The sequence below is a fragment of the Rhinatrema bivittatum genome, chromosome 5 (genome assembly GCF_901001135.1).
Source record: "Rhinatrema bivittatum chromosome 5, aRhiBiv1.1, whole genome shotgun sequence".
Taxonomy (NCBI): domain Eukaryota; kingdom Metazoa; phylum Chordata; class Amphibia; order Gymnophiona; family Rhinatrematidae; genus Rhinatrema; species Rhinatrema bivittatum.
Window position 1 is genome coordinate 364,603,584 of NC_042619.1, and position 21,218 is coordinate 364,624,801.

The 21,218-nt window shown below is 42.4% G+C and overlaps 1 protein-coding gene across 1 annotated transcript in view; it reads right to left on the reverse strand.

Annotated features, from left to right (window-relative positions):
- Positions 1 to 1,106: 1,106 nt before the first annotated feature.
- The window catches only part of GPR180 (G protein-coupled receptor 180), a 100,590-nt gene continuing 80,478 nt past the window's right edge, over positions 1,107 to 21,218 (reverse strand). Inside the window, exon 9 of the mRNA XM_029604742.1 lies at positions 1,107 to 5,800. Within this exon, the coding sequence (XP_029460602.1) occupies positions 5,639 to 5,800 (162 nt within the window). The 3' untranslated portion in view covers positions 1,107 to 5,638. The remainder of the gene's footprint in view (positions 5,801 to 21,218) is intronic.

Below are 21,218 nucleotides of genomic sequence, written 5' to 3' on the forward strand. Positions count from 1 at the left end.
AGATACATTTTATATTAACTAACAGAAGACTACTTGTTTAGTCTGTGATGGGACTTGCCAACACACCATTTTTAGAGAGCTGCACTTCTGATGAGACGTTAACGATTGAAAATGGCAACAAGAGTACAGTTCCAACTGACAAAAAGCTACTCTGCCTCATCCAGCAGTAAGTGGCCAGCCACCAAACATGGGGCATGAACCTGTGAATCACTCAATGGGATGGGCTGATTCAGAGGTAAAGCACATTTAAGGCACGCTGCCTGTCCGATTATTTACTGAATACTTTATTGCTGTGATGTTCTGCAAGATGCGGTAACTAATCATTTAAGCATTAGTACATGGCACAGTTTTCTACTCCTATTGCTGACTCATGAAATTTAGGGGTTGTTTTTATGAGCAAAACACAGGAGTCTAATGTGCACTTCATATTTATCCCCAAACACAAAATGGTAAATTCTAGGTTTTTAGAGCCGACCCAGTGGCTCAGTACGGAGCACTGCATACTGACATGCTGAAGGGCCCAGGTTCAAGGACCCAGATGCAACCAGGGCTGGAAATGCTGTGAAGAAAGTATTCACGGCAAAAAGATTGAGGGGGGAAAGGGGGTGAAGTGGAAGTAGTCAGTCATCTCGCAAGAGCAACATCTGATGGCCCAAGTTAGGGCCTGTAATTGCAGAGTTCCAGTAATTGGCCCCAGACCAAAGACTGTTACTGCAATGACTGGACTGAAGGATATAGAATAGGGGGGGGAAAAAACCCTACCTATATCCAAATGAAGGATCGATTTGAGTTGAAGGCCCAAAGGAGCAGGATGACACCTGGGTCAAAAAAACAAAACAAAAACAAAAAAAAAAAAAAAAACTTTCCAGGTTTTAAAAACTGACGACAGCAGAATTAACCATTCCTGAGGTAAGTAAACTGGAATTGGTGAACTACTGTTTATGTAAGCAGACAGGGCATAGCCAGGCTGAACAATATGGACTAGAAATGAAATCTGGAGAGTTGCAGAGAGCTCTGATAAGTGAAAAACTGCTGGACCGTCACAGCTGAAGCAGCATTTAGAAAAAAAACAAAACACAAAATAAAAAAAAGACAACAAACCATACTTGTTTTGGGAGGCTTTTTATCTTTTCAAATTCTATTTTCTACAAGTGATAATTTCCTTGGCAGAAGGTGCTATTGCAAGAGGTATTGGCTTTGACCTAGATTTCTGCTCAGGATATCAACCACAAGCCATGAGAAATTATCTGGCAAAAAAACAATAGAAGGGGAGTCTTCCAAACAATGTAACATAGCACCATAATCAACATGTTACAGTGAAATAAATTAAATCATACATTTCATTTTAAATTATTTTTATAGAAGTCAAATATTTTACAAACAAAATCAATTCATAGGAATACACAAATATATACATACACTCATTTATACATGAAATGGAAAATACAAGCTTGAAAATCTGACAAGTGCAATAACAATTTAATAAACACCCTTCCTACCACATACATACACATATATGTCTGACTTATTTAAAGGAATACTCCTACACTGGCCATATTATTTAACCACCCTCTCAATAGGCACTGCAGTACAGTACATATTTGCACTGACTTCTGATTGAAGGAGCATTACAAAGAAAAATGGTTTTATCACAATGGATTCAAGATGGCAACTACTTAGGCCCCAGTGCCAACATGGATTATAACAAATCCAGCGAGTATTGTGTTTTTCAATTATTCATAGAAAATTTAATCCTGATTAAGTATCCTTGGGCAGCAATTCATGAGTAGCTGATGACCGAAACCAACATTTTATGTGAAATGCTTCTCTTAATTCAATCTGTGTATATGGCTTAATTATGATTGAGGATTCAATGCACGGGAAATGAATTAGAGCAGGATTAAAATTCTAGCATGGCATCACACATTCCATTCTCTTTTTTTGTATCTTCCTTTTTTTTCTTTTAAAGGTGCAAGGCTATGCCAATATTGACACTTTTTTTCACCTCGCACTGATTATTACTTTTAGACATCATCTCTTATGGAACAATATTGATTATAAAAATTAATGTGAATAAGGCAGCACTGCTTATAATTGAGCAAAACCCCCCCCCCAAAAAACAAAAAACTTGAAGCAATGCCAACACTGCTGGCAGGCATGGTTAATAATTTCTGTTTGCACATCTACTGCATGAGAACTGCTGTATCTTGTAAACATTTTTTTCCTATCAGTTTCCTGGAGTATTCTAGCAATTCAAGTACTTAAAATTATAATATGCACCTTTAACAAAGCAGTAAACAAGCAAAAAAAAACCTTGTACTCACTGTGCATGTCAAAAGTTCCATAATTTTACTACCAACATTTCCTGGTAAATCATTTTTCTACTTTTTTGCACAGACTTTCACACAATTGTTACCCCCTGACATCTCAACATATCAGCTTGATAGCTTCTTGGTCCTGTATCTTTCTGTCCAAGGCTTGGGTCTCTTTCAACTTACACAGAGAAATGGTTTGGTTTTTATTTCTGTATGTCTGGTTAGACTTTTTTGTTATGGCCACACCTCATTTTAAATATTCTCTTCCCTTACAGCCTGCTGCCTCTGTTTCTGGTGATACTCATCATGGTGGGAGTGGTCCAGCAGAAGCTGTCAGACTTCTCACAGATGTTTCGCCCCAGGAAAGAAAGACAAACCAAAACCAAAGAGAAGAATCTTAACAATTCTGTTTGTTCTTGGAGCCAACCAGATTACGTAAAAGCATAATTTGGAAGTAATTGCCACTTTACAAGTTGGATCAACAGTGAGAAATACAAGTGGTACAGGTGTCAGAACTAGAAATGTCAAAAAAGCATGAAAAACACCACATTACTCTATTGGGGTTATACAATACCAACGAAACCAGCCCTATAACAGCAATGAGTTGCTACAACTTAAGATTTTAAACATTGCAGTGACTGCTCGTCAAATATAGATTTTAGTTCAAAATGGTTGCTAACCTTGCACTGTATCTTTGTAGTACATACGAGTGTCACTCTACAGGTTTTAAGTGCATTCCTTAAAAAAAATTCATGTTCTAAGTCAAAGATAGTTAACGTTCATCATCGGAGGGTCATCCTACTAGCTTGTATCATTGAGGGTCACACTCAACTTTGAGATGCTGCAAATGCAGCCAAATCAAACCATGTTTTAGCTAGAGGAGTGCCAAAAGGCACAAAACCTACTGCATGCAAAAATGCAAGTGTTTTTAAAGTTTCACAAACTTCCAATGCATTCTCATTTATTTACCATTCAGCAGCCTCTCTCTCTTTTGTTTACATATTTCTGTTCCCTTCAGTCTCTCTTACAAATGTATACCTATAAAGACAAACTTTGGTCAAAGTGACATATACAAATGCATCACCCTGTTCCTACATTTCCCACATACCTCTCTATGCACAGCCAGAGCCAACCCTCCCTAGGCCTCCATTCACTCAAAAAGTGATACCACTCACTTGCACAGCCAAAGATCTCCCTCCCCCCAGCAACAGAATTATACACATACCCCCAATTACTGTACTACCACTCACATTTATACAGTCAGGCAAAGCCCCATTCACACGCATCCCTCCAAATAGACAACCAAAGATCTGATGAAACATGCACTCAGAGCCACACTGATACACAGCCCCAAATGCTTAGAGTCCCACTGCTATGAAACCTGGGTGGCCACAGAGGGCACCATACTCAAAAGGGCATCATTGACCCCTCTCTCCCGCACTCTCCATATGAGGTGTGCAAGCAGGAGACTCTGCAACTGTGTGGAGGAAGGAGGCTTCTGTGGTGGTAGATGAAAGGTCAGCCAGCAGTGAGGAAGGGAGGCGAGAGAGAGGAGGAAGCTGCTGGGCACAACAGAGGAGAGAGAGAGAAAGATGATGATGCTAGGGGGGAGAGAGGAGGAGGATGCTGGGCATTGTGGGCAAGAAGAAAGAACACTGCTTGGCAGAGGGTAAGGGAAGTATGGGGATGAGCGAGTTGGGAATACTGTGTTGGATCCAGTGGAGTCTGTCTCTCTTCCCCCACTCTAGACTGAGCAATCAGGGGCTTCGGTCTCTGTTGCCCACACCCAGTGGTACATCTTTACTCTCTCTTTCCAGCCTCAACTGGCGACTTTCTTCCCAAGCCACCAGTTAATTGATCAATGATGTGAAGCTTAAAATGCTACACAAATCTTTCCTGTCTTCCCCTCATACACATTTGTGACTCCTGTAAGAGCAGGTATCAGCGGGATTGGGCTGTGCTGTTCCTCCTTATCTGTACAGTTCTAGTGATAATTAACTACTATATATTACCATAGGGGCAGGGCCAGACAGAACACACACTATAAAGAGGGTGGAGATCCACAGGTATGTTAGGAGGAAAAACAGACTCGGAACAGATTAGCATGGGAGGGCATATTCCGCAGGGGTTACATCCTGGGTCCAGTAGTGCTTTTGTTGACATTTCGGATCAGGAGTTGCAAGCACATTGGACAGGATTACATTTTGGAGAAATGATCAGAAGTAAAGAAAATAAAACAATTCTACATGGCCAAAAGCATAATATTACACTTAGGGAGGAAAAGTCACATCTAAAATGGGGACTGGCTGCTTGGCAGCGGTAAGGCAGAAAGGGACTTGAGGGATTATAACATACCAGAAAATCTACATGGATCCGTAATGTAATGTATTAAAAAAAAAAAAAAAAAAACCAAAAATAAAACAACCCCCTAACATTATTCTGAGAGAATATTAACAGAAGCATTACATATAGAACAGGTAAAGTATTTATCCCACTCTGGTCAACATTCGAGAGGTCTCTGCTGGAGTGCTGGGACCAGCTTTGGGCCCCATACTTTAAGGTGGCCTTGGAGGAACTGCAGGGCCACACAATAAGAGACTGAGATCATTCGACCTACAAGCACAGGCTGAAGGATCTGGGTTTATGAAGCTTGGAAGAGAGAACACTGATGAAGATTGCTGCCAAGTCACTCAAACACAAAGATGGGGTAACGACGGGGACAGCAATCAGCTGCGCCTCCACGGAGGGCAGGGCCCAGCGGGAGAGAGATTTAGCTTAAGAAACAGGAACTTTCCAATAAGAGCAGCTAAGCAATGAGGAAAAAAAAACACAAATACAGAGAGAAGTGCTAGAATCTCCATTACTGGAAGCTTTTAAGAGCAGATTAGACCAACATTTTCCAGGGATAAGAGTACAGTAGATCCTGCCTGGAGATGGGGGGCAGACTAAATTATCCCCATGGGGTCCTTTCCAATATATAATTCTAAATAAATAATATTGCCATTATCAATGACATCTGTTATTCCTCTACAAGATTAGAGCTTTCAAAGTGTATTTTGCAAAGAAGTTTAATAGGACTGTTCACCTGACAGTTTCTGCTAACAATGACCACGGCCTGAAATCTGCTTTCATGCCAGTGACATTTTGCTGTTGCCCCTTCACTTTTTGGTACTCGCACCCAGTGCAGCGGCCCAGGAATCTACTTTTCATTTCCCCAAAGAGGTGGATGTGGAGAAACGTAACAACAGACAGCAGCCGCAGCATCTGGGAAAGGATCACTATTGCACATTCATCGCTTGCACCTGTGGTATCTCTGACAAACACTACTGAGAGTAATAGCGACTTCTGTGTCCCGATGATACAGTCAGCGGCAGGGTCACAGAGGAGAGCGATGACACCTCCCAGTACAGGCTGTGAGACAGAAAAAGTCTGTAGAGGAGAATCATAGAGGCTGACTGGCATAAGATCACACCGATGGTAATAATCTGAGGGAAAACATATTTAACACATGAGAATGCTAACAATTAAAAATCATATCATATTTGTTATTTGGTGTATGCCATAGCACTATATAGAATTTTCCATACCTGTCCTGAGGCTACACAGTCTGTCAAGTTATCAGAATATTCAAAATGAATATGCAGGACAGAAATGCATGCACTGGAAATCTAGCATGTACAAAATCTTCTCATGTATGTGTCTGGTTATCCTGAGAACCCGACTGACTATGGGAGTCCAAGGACAGGTTTGGGAAGCCCTGGTTTATAGAACACTGCACAAGATCAGTCATGGGGTTACAATGCCCCAAACAGTTAGTCTGAGCATGGAATGGTTAAATGACTTGTTCAAGGTAACAAAGAAGGCAATTTTAAAAGGCATTTCCTCAGGTAAAACCGTGCTATACCTGCACAAATGGGTGGGCTTTGAAAATTGCCTACCTTATCTGTGGGTAAAGGTATACACAGTGCCACTACATATATATTTTTACCCGTAGAGTGTGTGGTATCTGGATGAGGTAAGCACTTACATGTGCACTTTTTGATTCTTTAAAAAAAACAAACCCTCAGTCATTAAGGGAATACTTTTCAAAATGATTTACACATGTAAATGTAACTACTATCATAGCAATTTTCAAAAGTCATTTACGCATGTCAAGTGCACTTACATGGGCAAATCCTATGGACAATTCAATGGCATACATTGTAGTAAAGTGTAAAATGCATTTACACGTGTAACTCATATGTTAAGTGAGTAAATGCTTTTGAAAACCAGGCCTATAATTTTCTGAGGAAAAAGTACCTACACAAATACCAGGTGCTCATTCTTTATCCAATTGATAAGGGGAATGGAACAGCTCCCCTATGAGGAAAGACTAAAGAGGTTAGGACTTTTCAGCTTGGAGAAGAGACGGCTGAGGGGGGATATGATAGAGATGTTTAAAATCATGAGAGGTCTAGAACGGGTAGATGTGAATCGGTTATTTACTCTTTCGGATAGTAGAAAGACTAGGGGGCACTCCATGAAGTTAGCATGGGGCACATTTAAAACTAATCGGAGAAAGTTCTTTTTACTCAACACACAATTAAACTCTGGAATTTGTTGCCAGAGGATGTGGTTAGTGCAGTTAGTATAGCTGTGTTTAAAAAAGGATTGGCTAAGTTCTTGGAGGAGAAGTCCATTACCTGCTATTAAGTTCACTTAGAGAATAGCCACTGCCATTAGCAACAGTAACATGGAATAGACTTAGTTTTTGGGTACTTGCCAGGTTCTTATGGCCTGGATTGGCCACTGTTGGAAACAGGATGGTGGGCTTGATGGACCCTTGGTCTGACCCAGTATGGCATTTTCTTATGTTCTTAATTCAATTTTTAAAAGGGAACTTTCCCCCTTTAAAAACCAGTGGAAATCTGAGGGTAAAAAGCACCCACAATCCTTAACTTTCAGATTATGTACAGAAGAGTACTCTCACATTATGCAGTGGCCAGAGGAATATGATCAGAGTTTCAAGATTTGCAGTTCTGTGCTCCAACTTGTCAGTTTACTTTATACAGCAGCACATATCGAGCACCCTTCAGGATAGACAACAGTCTTGGTACATTTTATAAAATACTTTAAAAATAAAACGAAAAAGTAAAATGTTTGAAAACTTAAAAAAAAAATTACAATTTAAAAGTCATCATTCCTAATATTTGTTTGAAGTATATTTCACCCCATGCATGTGGGTTTTCCCCTTTCATTTAGGCAGCCAGAATCAAGGAATGCAACTTCAAAGGTAAATTACTACCCACTCTGCAGGCCATATATAATTCAATAAAGAAATTACTGGTCTCTGGGGTACTTTATGTGAAAAAATAGAGTCAGGGCCTATCAATTTCCTCATCTTGGTGAAACCTTGCACTTTGAAAGTCTAATCCGATTGGGTGTAAAGTGATATGACAAAAATAGGTCTGAATGCAGCCCTACATCAGTCCAATTTAGATGTCACTACATTCAAACAAAACTTCCTCCCTCACAGAAAGAGAAAACAAGATGGCCAACCCTTGTTTAGCTAATGAAGCTCTCCATCATGGGGAGAAACTAATCAAAGCTTAGTTGAAGGATCTGCTCCATCTCTGAAGTTTGTGCAATTTTATTTTAGTTAATTTTATTTATAATAATGTCAACACATTACAACTTAACTTTTGAATTTTCATCAAAACATTTTTCTTATCAGAATAATCAGAAAGCAAAAAAAAAAACCGAAAAAAAATAATTTTATCAGCGTTGCATTTCTGTATCTATCACAAAGAAAATAAATTTGTGAGCGACCATGTAAAACCTGTGAGAGATGCTCTGAAAAATATGAGTGATCACTCACATACTCAGCTTAGAGGGAACTTGATATTTTAATTTATTTCATTGTTTTCAATTAAAACAATATATAATGCATTCAAATATACAGAGGAAAATGGTGAGGGGTAACCTTCACATTATTAGCTCCCAAACAGTAGCCTAGCTCAATACATCCAAATAATTTTATAATTTTTCTGTTTATTAACTGAAGTTTTAACTCCAATTCCAAACATTTGGTTTGGTGAGTTTTTTCCTGTATTTTAGTCTGCCTGCTTGGGATGCTGACCTGAAAATTCAATGTTACAGCAATGAAAGAGCACAGAGACCTGAAAAGTAAACAACTAAGTATACTGCACAGAAACACACATTTCAATGGTTATCGCTTTCCAGACTGATTTTACAGTCCTCTGTTGACACCTTGTGGGATACTGCAAAACTGTAATGTATACTCTTAAATACTCATATATAAAACACGGATGTCAAACTGCAAGCCACAAGAGCTGCAGACCAGTGAGGTTTTCAGGATATCCTGAATGAATATACGGTACATAAAATATATCTGCATCCCATTGAGGCCGTGCAAACAAATCTTATGTATGCTCATCATATACAGTATATCATGAAAACCAGATTGGTTTGTGGTGGTCAAGTATTGAAGTCAGATAGTCTTTGTGTAGAATGGCAACTGAACATTTCCTCCTGTGAGGAACTGCAAGCCCCACGAGCTCTAAAAAGGCACCATGATTGTCCTGGACACCCTCAGAAATCCTTTCCATGCCCACCCAGTCTGTCCATGTGCATCTGCCTACTATGTTGTCTCAAATTTTACTCAATCTGTGGTCTTCTCTCTGTCTCCATCACCAAGGACCTTTTGTCTATCCCATGCAGCTTGAACTCTACCACCTCTGCTGGAAGTCTGTTCTAGATATTTATCACTCTTTTGGAGAAAAAGTATTTTCTCACATTCCTTTTGAGCTTTCCTCCCACCTCAGCTTCATATGAAATCCATTGCTCTATTCATTCTATGGAAAATGCTACCTTCTAGTACCTTAGTGAAGCCTGCTCAATATTTAAATGTTTGTACCATATCTCCCCTTTTCTTCCAGGAAGTATATCGTTAGCTCCTTAAGTCTCTCCAAGTATGGTGTACAGTGCATACCATGCACTATTTTGGTGGCCCTCTTTTGAAGTGTAACCATTTCATCCATATCATTTTACAGATATGGTCAACCAGAACTGTACAGTACTCAAGAAAGGGTCTCAGAGACCTATAGAGAGAGGTATTATTACTTCCCTCTATTAATCATGTTCTTATATACACTCAAATATCCTAATAGTTTCCCAACTGCTTTGTCTCTGACTGACTGAAGACTGGAGGATAGCAAATGTAACCCCAATATTTAAAAAGGGCTCCAGGGGCGATCCAGGAAACTACAGACCGGTTAGCCTGACTTCAGTGCCAGGAAAAATAGTGGAAAGTGTTCTAAACATCAAAATCACAGAACATATAGAAAGACATGGTTTAATGGAACAAAGTCAGCATGGCTTTACCCAGGGTAAGTCTTGCCTCACAAATCTGCTTCACTTTTTTGAAGGAGTTAATGTGAATAAAGGTGAATCGGTAGATGTAGTATACTTGGATTTTCAGAAGGCGTTTGACAAAGTTCCTCATGAGAGGCTTCTAGGAAAAGTAAAAAGTCATGGGATAGGTGGTGATGTCCTTTCGTGGATTGCAAACTGGCTAAAAGACAGGAAAAAAAGAGTAGGATTAAATGGACAATTTTCTCAGTGAAGGGTGTGGGCAGTGGAGTGCCTCAGAGATCTGTATTGGGACCCTTACTTTTCAATATATTTATAAATGATCTGGAAAGAAATACGATGAGTGAGATAATCAAATTTGCAGATGACACAAAATTGTTCAGAGTAGTTAAATCACAAGCAGATTGTGATAAATTGCAGGAAGACCTTGCGAGACTGGAAAATTGGGCATCCAAATGGCAGATGAAATTTAATGTGGATAAGTGCAAGGTGATGCATATAGGGAAAAATAACCCATGCTATAGTTACACAATGTTGGGTTCCATATTAGGAGCTACCACCCAAGATAGAGATCTGGGTGTCATAGTGGATAACACATTGAAATCATCGGTTCAGTGTGCTGCGGCAGTCAAGAAAGCAAACAGAATGTTGGTAATTATTAAAAAGGGAATGGTGAATAAAACGGAAAATGTCATAATGCCTCTGTATCGCTCCGTGGTGAGACCGCACCTTGAATATTGTGAACAATTCTGGTTGCCGCATCTCAAAAAAAGATATAACTGCGATGGAGAAGGTACAGAGAAGGGCGATCAAAATAAGGGGAATGGAACAGCTCCCCTATGAGGAAAGACTAAAGAGGTTAGGACTTTTCAGCTTGGAGAAGACACGGCTGAGGGGGGATATGATAGAGGTGGTTAAAATCATGAGAGGTCTAGAACGGGTAGATGTGAATAGGTTAATTACTCTTTCAGATAATAGACTAGGGGGCACTCCATGAAGTTAGCATGTGGCACATTTAAAACTAATCGGAGAAAGTTCTTTTTCACTCAACACACAATTAAACTCTGGAATTTGTTGCCAGAGGATGTGTTTACTGCAGTTAGTGTTGCTGTGTTTAAAAAAGGATTGGATAAGTTCTTGGAGGAGAACTCCATTACCTGCTATTAATTAAGTTGACTTAGAAAATAGCCACTGCTCTTACTACCAACAGTAGCATGGAATAGACTTAGTGTTTGGGTCTTGCCAGGTTCTTATGGCCTGGATTGCCCACTGTTGGAAACAGGATGCTGGGCTTGATTGACCCTTGGGGTCTGACCCAGTATGGCATGTTCTTATGTTCTTACTAGTGCTCCTGGATTACAAGATGCACTGTATGGCAGTAAAGATGTGCATTCTCACCTATGCTCATCCCCATAGCTGGCAGTGCACAGCACTCTACCCTCCTAGATCTGTAAGAATTTTCTTACAGTAATGGATTATCTGACTTATTTAAATTAGATTGAAAGCATCTCAAGTTCATGTAAAGGGAGCAGAATTTCTACACCTTTTATAGGTAATAAGTTTTATTATAGCAGCAGAAATTATGCTATGGTTTTTATATACGGTAGATATTAAACTTCTGGTTTAAAAGAGTAAGTCGCTCTTGTTACAGTTATGAAAACCCCTTTGTCTAACTCAAAGTTAGCTTGTACATCTCAAATACATTGCCAGTAAACTACCCAGCTCAAAAGTATTAATTTAGGAGTGCATAAAATGTCACGAAGACACTCTCTGCTCTCTAAATATCCTCTGCAGTAAGGCCATCCTTCTGGAGAGTCAGGGTCCTGTCTTAAGAACATGCCATACTGGGTCAGACCAAGGGTCCATCAAGCCCAGCATCCTGTTTCCAACAGTGGCCAACCCAGGCCATAAGAACCTGGCAAGTGCACAAAAACTAAGTCTATTCCATGCTACTGTTGCTAGTAAGAGCAGTGGCTATTTTCTAAGTCAACTTAATTAATAGCAGGTAATGGAGTTCTCCTCCAAGAACGTATCCAATCCTTTTTTAAACATAGCAACACTAACTGCAGTAAACACATCCTCTGGCAACAAATTCCAGAGTTTAATTGTGCGTTGACTGAAAAAGAACTTTCTCCGATTAGTTTTAAATGTGCCACACGCTAACTTCATGGAGTGCCCCCTAGTCTATTATCTGAAAGAGTAATTAACCTATTCACATCTATCCGTTCTAGACCTCTCATGATTTTAACCACCTCTATCATATCCCCCCCTCAGCCGTGTCTTCTCCAAGCTGAAAAGTCCTAACCTCTTTAGTCTTTCCTCATAGGGGAGCTGTTCCATTCCCCTTATTTTGATCGCCCTTCTCTGTACCTTCTCCATCGCAGTTATATCTTTTTTGAGATGCGGCAACCAGAATTGTTCACAATATTCAAGGTGCGGTCTCACCATGGAGCGATACAAAGCATTATGACATTTTCCGTTTTATTCACCATTCCCTTTCTAATAATTCCCAACATTGTTTGCTTTTTTTTGACTGCCGCAGCACACTGAACCGCGATTTCAATGTGTTATCCACTATGACACCTAGATCTCTTTCTTGGGTGGTAGCACCTAATATGGAACCTATCATTGTGTAACTATAGCATGGGTTATTTTTCCCTATATGCATCACCTTGCACTTATCCACATTAAATTTCATCTGCTATTTGGATGCCCAATTTTACAGTCTCACAAGATCTTCCTGCAAAATCACAAGCAGATTGTGATAAATAACTACTCTGAACAATTTTGTGTCATCTGCAAATTTGATTATCTCACTCGTCTTATTTCTTTCCAGATCATTTATAAATATATTGAAAAGTAAGGGTCCCAATACAGATCCCTGAGGCACTCCACTGCCCACTCCCTTCCACTGAGAAAATTGTCCATTTAATCCTACTCTCGTTTCCTGTCTTTTAGCCAGTTTGTAATCCATGAAAGGACATCGCCACCTATCCCATGACTTTTTACTTTTCTTAGAAGCCTCTCTTGAGAAACTTTGTCAAACGCCTTCTGAAAATCCAAGTATAGTACATCTACCGGTTCACCTTTATCCACATGTTTATTAATTCCTTCAAAAAAGTGAAGCAGATTCGTGAGGCAAGACTTGCCTTGGGTAAAGCCATGCTGACTTTGTTCCATTAATCCATGTCTTTCTATATGTTCTGTGATTTTGATGTTTAGAACACTTTCCACTATTTTTCCTGGCACTGAAGTCAGGCTAACTGGTCTGTAGTTTCCCGGATCGCCCTTGGAGCCCTTTTTAAATATTGGGGTTATATTATCTATCCTCCAGTCTTCGGGTACAATGGATGATTTTAATGATAGGTTACAAATTTTTACTAATAGGTCTGAAATTTCATTTTTTAGTTCCTTCAGAACTCTGATCTGTATACCACCCAGTCCAGGTGATTTACTACTCTTCAGTTTGTCAATCAGGCCTACCACATCTTCTAGGTTCACTGTGATTTGGTTCAGTCCATCTGAATCATTACCCATGAAAACCTTCTCCAGTACAGGTACCTCCCCAACATCCTCTTCAGTAAACACCGAAGCAAAGAAATAATTTAATCTTTCCGTGATGGCTTTATCTTCTCTAAGTGCCCCTTTAACCCCTCGATCATCTACGATCCAACTGACTCCTCACAGGCATTCTGCTTTGGATATATTTTAAAGTTTTTACTGTGAGCTTTTGCCTCTACGGCCAACTTCTTTTCAAATTGTCTCTTAGCCTGTTTTATCAATGTCTTATATTTAACTTGCGAACACTTATGCATTATCCTATTTTCTTCTGTTGGATCCTTCTTCCAATTTCTTGAATGAAGATCTTGTGTATGTGTATAACTTGAAAAGCTTTATTGTTCTGGTGCTTCCCCTTTCCCCCTTCTGGATATATAGTGGATGCAGCTCCTAAATCTTTATCCCTGGTGCGAAAGGACAATGCACCACCTGGAGAGCAGGTCCTTGCTACAGGATCCTTTTTCCTGCTGCACCAGGCTGATACTCTCCGATCATAAGACCTTCTTCCTCCAAGGCAGCACCAGGGCTGCCAGTCTGAAGTTGGGACTTGGCTACTATGTCCCTGAAGGTCTCATCTATATACCTCTCTGTCTGCCTCAGCTCCTCCAGGTCTGCTACTCTATCCTCCAGAGATCAGACTCGTTCTCTGAGAGACAGGAGCTCTGCATCGCATGCACAATTTCTCACCGGAGGGAAAAAAATCATACATGTGACACTCTATGCAAAAGTCTGGGAAGCCCCCCTCTTGCTGCTGGACTGCTGCCTTCATCTCAAATGTGTTCTGTTCCTAGTTAAGTTTTAAGTTGCTATGGGAGTAGGAATGTGTCTGCACCAAAAGACTTGATATGAATGCCATAAAGGGACAGAAAGATTCAAAGGTGGTAAAAAACCCCATGGCCATCCTCTGCATCAATTGAGATGGATAAGACTAGAACCAAGACTAGAACCAAGTCATCAGGAGTTCAAAAAAAAGCTAAAAACATGGCTTTTCCGTCAAGCCTTCCCAGACATCTAATGCTACCTAATCAAGTCTTTTAACCCAAATCATGGGTTATCTCACTGTTTTTCCTATTACGATTTTTTTCAACTGTATCTTAATTTTTGAGCTCTTTCATCTTTTGTATTTATACTGTACTCACACTCCATTTACTCTATCTCTTTTATATTTATTTCGTATATAATATTTATTACTATATTACTATGTTTAATTGGTTATCTACTCTATCTGTTCCATCATTATTGTTATTGTTCTATTGTTACCTGTTTTATTGTTCAACTGTTCTATGTAAAGCCCACTACTCTTTTTGGGCATTTAAAAGTTGTATGTAAACCGGATTGATTTGTAGTTCCTACAAGAACTTCGGTCTATAAAAATTAAAAATAAATAAATAAATAAAATGTATACACCCAGCACACTGCAGCTGTCAAAGTATAGGAGCAACTGCAGCCGATCTCAGAACATCCCTTGGAAAAATGCATGTGCAGCACACATACTGAAGATGTGGTTTTCAAAGGACCTAGTTTCAAAGGACAACAAGGACCGATTTCTTTTATTGATAATTTTTAGTGATATACTTTTAATGTTACATTTTGCATTTTAAGATGTGTTTTGATCTATAGTTTTATTTGTATTTTAAGATGTACTTGGATCCATTTGTTATTATATTTTAGCTTATGTTGAGACAGATTTTATATTTTAGATGAACCATTTTAAAAGTTACCCTTCTTTTATACGCATATGTACTAACCAACATTTGATTTATGCTGTAAATCGACGTGATATGTATCAACATGAATGCTGGTATACAAAAATCACTAAATAAATAAATAAAAATGTGCAGCAAACACAGCCCACATGGGCAATTCTTTACAGGATGCTTCCAAGTAGCTAGGATTGCTTCCATAGCTTTAGATATACATGCTCAATCAGCACAGGTCCTTTGTTTCAAACTGGGGGGGGGGAGGGGGGGGGAGGGGAGGAATGGAGAGGGGAAAACACTATGCAGGAAATATTCAGCTGTAAGGTTGCTTCAAAAAGATTTTCTATGAAGCCAGACTAATTTGGTGGCGGAGAAGAAAAAGATATATTACAGCACATAGAGATTATACTAATCAGACTTGTAGGAACAGACGAGGCTGCTGAAATGCTAAAAAGTATATTAAAGGTCAGTATTAAGTTTCATTTCTGCGTTCTGGGCTCATATTTACAAGAAATCATATGACTTACAAGAATCCAGTCTTATTAACAAATATGAGATTGGCATTATAAATGCCAACCAGTTGGAAAATGCAAATTCATTCATTGGTATGTACATTTATTTTTTATTTAAAAATCTTATTTTCCGCAATGTCCAGTACATGCTCAGCATGGACTACAAGGTAAAAACCATACATAATCAAAACATATGAAATTTAAAACAAAGGAACTTTTTATAGACAAATACAACCTCAATGACTAGCCCCATATACATCCATATTTAACTGAGTGTAACAGCTCAGAAGAACTGAGCTGACATTTCTCTACATTGTTTGGTAAGCAGCATTGCTATTATGAGATAGCAAATGTTGCTTACCTGATGTAACAGGTGTTCTCACAGGACAGCAGGATGTTAGTCCTCACAAATGGGTGACATCGAGGATGGAGCCCACCACAGAAAACTTCTGTCAAAGTTTAAACAGAACTTTGACTGGCCCCTACTGGGCATGCCCAGCAAGGCACTGACCCTGCAGCCAGCAGGGGTCTCCCTCCAGTCTGATTTTCAAAGCTACAGGCAGTGCCTAAAAATTAAAAACAAAACGAACCCAACACTGCGGGATGGCGGGCGGGTTTCGTGAGGACTAACATCCTGCTGTCCTGTGAGAACACCTGTTACATCAGGTAAGCAACATTTGCTTTCTCACAGGACAAGCAGGATGGTTGTCCTCACAAATGGGTGAGTACCGAGCTGAGGATGTCCCGACTTGCACCAAATGCACCCAACGACGTGCAAGAGGCACAACAACTGGGGTGGAAGGGTGTTGGTACATCATGTTGGAAAAAGGTTACGCAAGACAGATTGGCCGAAGATGGAGTCCTGTCTTCCAGCTTTGTCCAAACAATAGTGGGCTGCAAAAGTATGGAGAGAACTCCAGGTTGCAGCTTTGCAGATGTCAGGAAGCGGCACCGATCGAAGGTGTGCCACCGAAGTCGCCATGGCCCTCACAGAGTGTGCTTTTACACGGTCTTGAAAAGGAATGCCAGCTTGCTGATAGCAAAAAGAAATGCAGTCCGCCAACCAGGAGGAAAGAGCCTGCTTACCCACAGGTTGTCCTAACTTGTTAGGATGGAAAGAGACGAATAATTGAGTGCTCTTCCTGTGAGAAACTGTACGGTCTAGATAAAAAGCTAGAGCCCGTTTACAGTCTAGGGTATGCAGAGTCTGTTCCCCGGAGTTGGAGTGGGGCCTGGGAAAAAAGATAGGTAGTATGATGGATTGATTAATATGAAACTCAGAAACTACCTTAGGTAAAAATTTAGGGTGAGTGCGGAGTACCGCCCGGTCCTGCAGGAGTTTAGTGTAAGGCAGATAGGTGACTAAGGCCTGTAACTCACTAACCCTGCGAGCTGAAGTGACAGCTAAAAGGAATAATACCTTCCATGTGAGATACTTTAATTCACAGGAGTGTAGAGGTTCGAAAGGTGGTTTCATTAGCCGACCAAGAACCAGATTAAGGTCCCAAGATGGGGCCGGAGGACGTAAGGGTGGCTTCAGATGGAGCAAGCCTTTGAGAAAGCGTGTTACCAGGGGTTGTACTGAAATAGGGACACCCTGTATGCCTTTATGGAAAGCGGCTACTGCACTGACATGCATCCTAATGGAAGAGGTTTTAAGACCCGATTCCGATAGATGCCATAAATAGTCCAAGAACTTAGAGATTGGACAGGAAAGGGGATCAAGGGACTGGGAAGTGCACCAAGATGTGTACCTTTTCCATTTATACGAATAGGATCTTCTGGTGGAGGGCTTTCGTGAAGCTATCAGGACACGAGAAACCGAATCCGAAAGGTTAAAAGGCTGAAGGACTAACCTTTCAACATCCATGCCGTCAGGGACAAGGCTTGGAGGTTGGGATGGAGGAGGCATCCGTCGTTCTGAGTGAGCAGATGCGGATCCGTTCCCAGAGGGATGTGCCTGCGGATGGAGAGATCCTGAAGAATGGGAAACCACACCTGGCGTGGCCAGTGGGGTGCTATCAGGATCATGGTTCCTCCGTCCTGGCGAAGCTTCACGAGAGTCCTTGACAGAAGAGGAAGTGGAGGGAATGCATAGAGCAGACCTGATGTCCACTTGAGGGAGAAGGCATCCCTCGGCCGAGAGTGGTGGCTCCGAATGAGAGAGCAGTAATTGTCTACTTTGTGGTTCTGAGGGGACGCAAAGAGATCTATGTGGGGAGAACCCCACTTGTGAAATAGAGAGGTCGCTACCAGAGGATCGAGTGACCACTCGTGTGGTTGGAAGATCCGGCTCAGCTGATCTGCCAATACATTGTCTACTCCCGGCAGGTAAGTGGCCCTGAGGTACATGGAGTGGGAGAGGGCTTCTGCCCAAATCTGCGCAGCTTCCTGACACAGAAGGAAAGAGCCTGTGCCTCCCTGCTTGTTTATGTACCACATGGCCACTTGGTTGTCTGTCTGGATTAAGATTATCTGATTCGAAAGACGATCTTTGAACGTTCTGAGCGCGTAACGGATTGCTCGAAGTTCCAAAAAATTTATCTGGTGTTCGGCTTCGTCTGGTGACCATAACCCTTGGGTTTGGAAATCGTCCACATGAGCTCCCCAACCGATGTGGGAAGCGTCGGTGGTCAGGATTACTTGTGGATCTGGTAGGAGAAAAGGTAAGCCCTGAAGGAGATTGATTTGAGTCGTCCACCAGGTTAAAGACAGGCGAAGCGCTTGTGTAACTGCGACTATGGAGGACAGGCGCTGAGAAGCTTGAATCCATTGGTGTCGCAGAGTCCATTGTGTTACTCTCATGGCTAGTCGGGTCATGGGAGTGACTTGAACTGAGGATGCCATGTGTCCTAGGAGAATAAGGAATTGGCGAGCCGTGGCCGTGTCCTGAGACTGGAGCTGGCAAGCTAGGGACATGAGAGTTTGGACCCGCTGCAGCGGAAGGTAAGCCTTTGCCTGTAAGGTGTCCAAGTCTGCCCCAATGAAAGATAAGGTTTGAGATGGGACTAAGCAAGATTTCTCGTAATTGACAAGAAACCCTAAGGAAAGGAGTGTGTTGATTGTCAATTGTAGGGAGGAGTGGGCAATCTGAGGGGTGGAGGCCCTGATTAGCCAATCGTCCAGATAGGGGTAGACGTGGACACCTTCCTTCCTGAGGAATGCTGCTACCACTACGAGGCATTTGGTGAAGACTCGTGGAGCAGATGCCAGACCGAAAGGTAGTACTCGGTATTGATAATGGTCGCGGCCTACCAGAAACCGCAGATACTTGCGATGGGATTGTGTTATCGCAATGTGGGTATAAGCATCCTTTAGGTCGAGGGAGCACAGCCAATCCCCCCTTTGCAGCAGAGGGAGTAGCGCACCCAGGGTTACCATCTTGAACTTTTCTTTTTGAAGGTACTTGTTGAGGGCCCGAAGGTCCAAAATGGGACGTAGCCCCCCTGACTTCTTTGGAATTAGGAAGTACCTGGAGTAGAATCCCTTGCCTCGTTGAGAGGGAGGGACGGGTTCTATAGCATTTGATTGCAAAAGAAGGGATACTTCCTGATGTAATTGAGTCAAGTGGCTGGATAGACTCCATGCTTGAAGAGGCGGGGAGTCTGCCGGAAGAGTTATGAAGTTGAGGTGGTAACCCTGTGTGATAATTGCCAGCACCCACTGATCTGAGGTAATCTGTATCCAATGCTGTAAAAAGTGGCACAGACGACCCCCCACAGGGATGTCGGGAAGTGGGATGTGGCATGTGCTCCGTACCGGGAAGTCAAAGGCCTGCCGCAGGCCCAGGAGGTGGGGCCACAGCAGGTCTTTGTTTTCGAGGTTGGCGTGGCTGAGGTCTAGTGGAGGATCGAGCCAGACGAGGCCTAGCCGACGGAGGATAACAACGACGTGGCCGAAAGAAAGACTTTTTAGAGTCCTTCTTAGGTGGTGGTTTGGAGGATACCTCAGATGGAACAGACGAAAGTTGCTTCAACGTCTCGTGGTGATCCTTCAATTCTGCCACAATTTGTTGAATCTGTTCTCCAAACAGATTGTCCCCTAAGCAGGGTAAATCGGCTAGACGATCCTGGACCTCTGGGCGAAGGTTAGATGACTTTAACCAAGCCCAACGTCTGGCTGAGATGGCAGTAGCTGAGACTTTTGTGGAAGCATCGAAGATATCGTAGGCCGTTCTGATCTCGTGCTTCCCAGCCTCAAATCCTTTGTGAAGAAGGGCTTGAAGCTGTGGCTGGTATTGGTCCGGTAACGTGTCAGCGTAGTCCTGCATCTGTTTAAGGATGGCTCTGTTGTATTGAGTCATGTAAAGTTGGTATGAAGCTATGCGAGATATCAACATGGCCCCATGATACACTTTCCGTCCCACACTATCTAGGAATTTGTTGTCCTTGATAGGGGGAGTGGAAGAGTGTGGTTTTAGGCGCTTGGCCTTCTTTTGTGCAGACTCAACTACAACAGAGCGATGATCCAGTTGAGGCTTCTGAAATCCCGGTGCTGACTGAACAAGGTATGTGGAGTCAGCTTTCTTATTAACTGGTGACACAGATGAAGGAGATTCCCAGTTTTTCTTTAAAAGATCCAGAAATACCTGGTGAATGGGGATGGAAGCGATGATTTTTGGGGCATCCAGAAATTGGAGCAGTTCCATCATTTGGTGCCTGTCATCGGTCTCAGATTGCAACTGAAAAGGTACAATTTCTGACATCTCCTTTACAAAATTAATAAAGGAGAGATCTTCAGGAGGAGATCGTTTTCTACTCTCTGTAGGAGATGGTGGGGATGGCAAATCTGTATCAGAAGATGTATCATCACCCCAGGTATCATAAGGATCATGTGGGGCTTGCAGACCTGAAGGACCTGGTTGAGAATCCAAAGGCATCGATGGAAATCTGGATGGAATCGGTGCTGCAAGCGGAACTGTAAACGGCATCGAGGGCTTCGGGGCTGCCGATGGAATCGGTGCCGGTCTTGGAATCGATGGAGCCGAGGGATAAATCGGTGGAGAGGTATGCGAAGGCACCGATGGGACTACTCCGGACGGGGGAATCCGAAACGGTGTTTCTCCTGCCGATGAGAATCCTGCCGGAGACGATGGTGTAGTCGGTGCTACTGGAATCACCGATGGAAGGGCCCGCATGAGTGCCTCCATACGATTCAGTAGCGGTGCCAGCGCTTCCACTAGAGGCTCGGTGGTCAGTTCCCTCCTCGGTGGCAGAGTCGGTGCCGAGGTCGGTGCCTGAGGCGGTGCCAGAATCGGTGCCGGAGACGGTGCCGGTGGAGGCTGGAACCTTTGCATCGCTTTCTCGATGGCCTCCTGGACCAGCCGGTCCAGTTCTGCCCGGAGACCAGGGGTAATGATACCCGGCTCGACGGGAGAGGGAGGCTGAGGCAGAGCCGGAGGGACCACCGTAACCGGTGGGATCACGGCTCCCACACCCCGAGAGGGTGAGGGTTTCCTCGATGCCTGCGAACGAGACGTGGACGGTGCCAGGTCTGACCGAGGCTTTTTTGTCGGTGGCTCGGCCTGTTCAGAGGTCGATGGCTGTGGATCCTCGACGGGCCGAGACTTGTGCCGCCGATGGCGATGCTTGTCCTTCCGATCTCCTCGCCCATCCGGGGAGGGGACAGGAGTCGACGGCCGAGAAGTCATCGGTGGTGGACGGTCACCAGAGGGTTGACGGTGGTGGTGCAACTTCGACGGTGCCGGTTCCAATGACGTCGATGCTATCAATGGCGTTGGGGTGGGTGCATGGAAGAGGAGC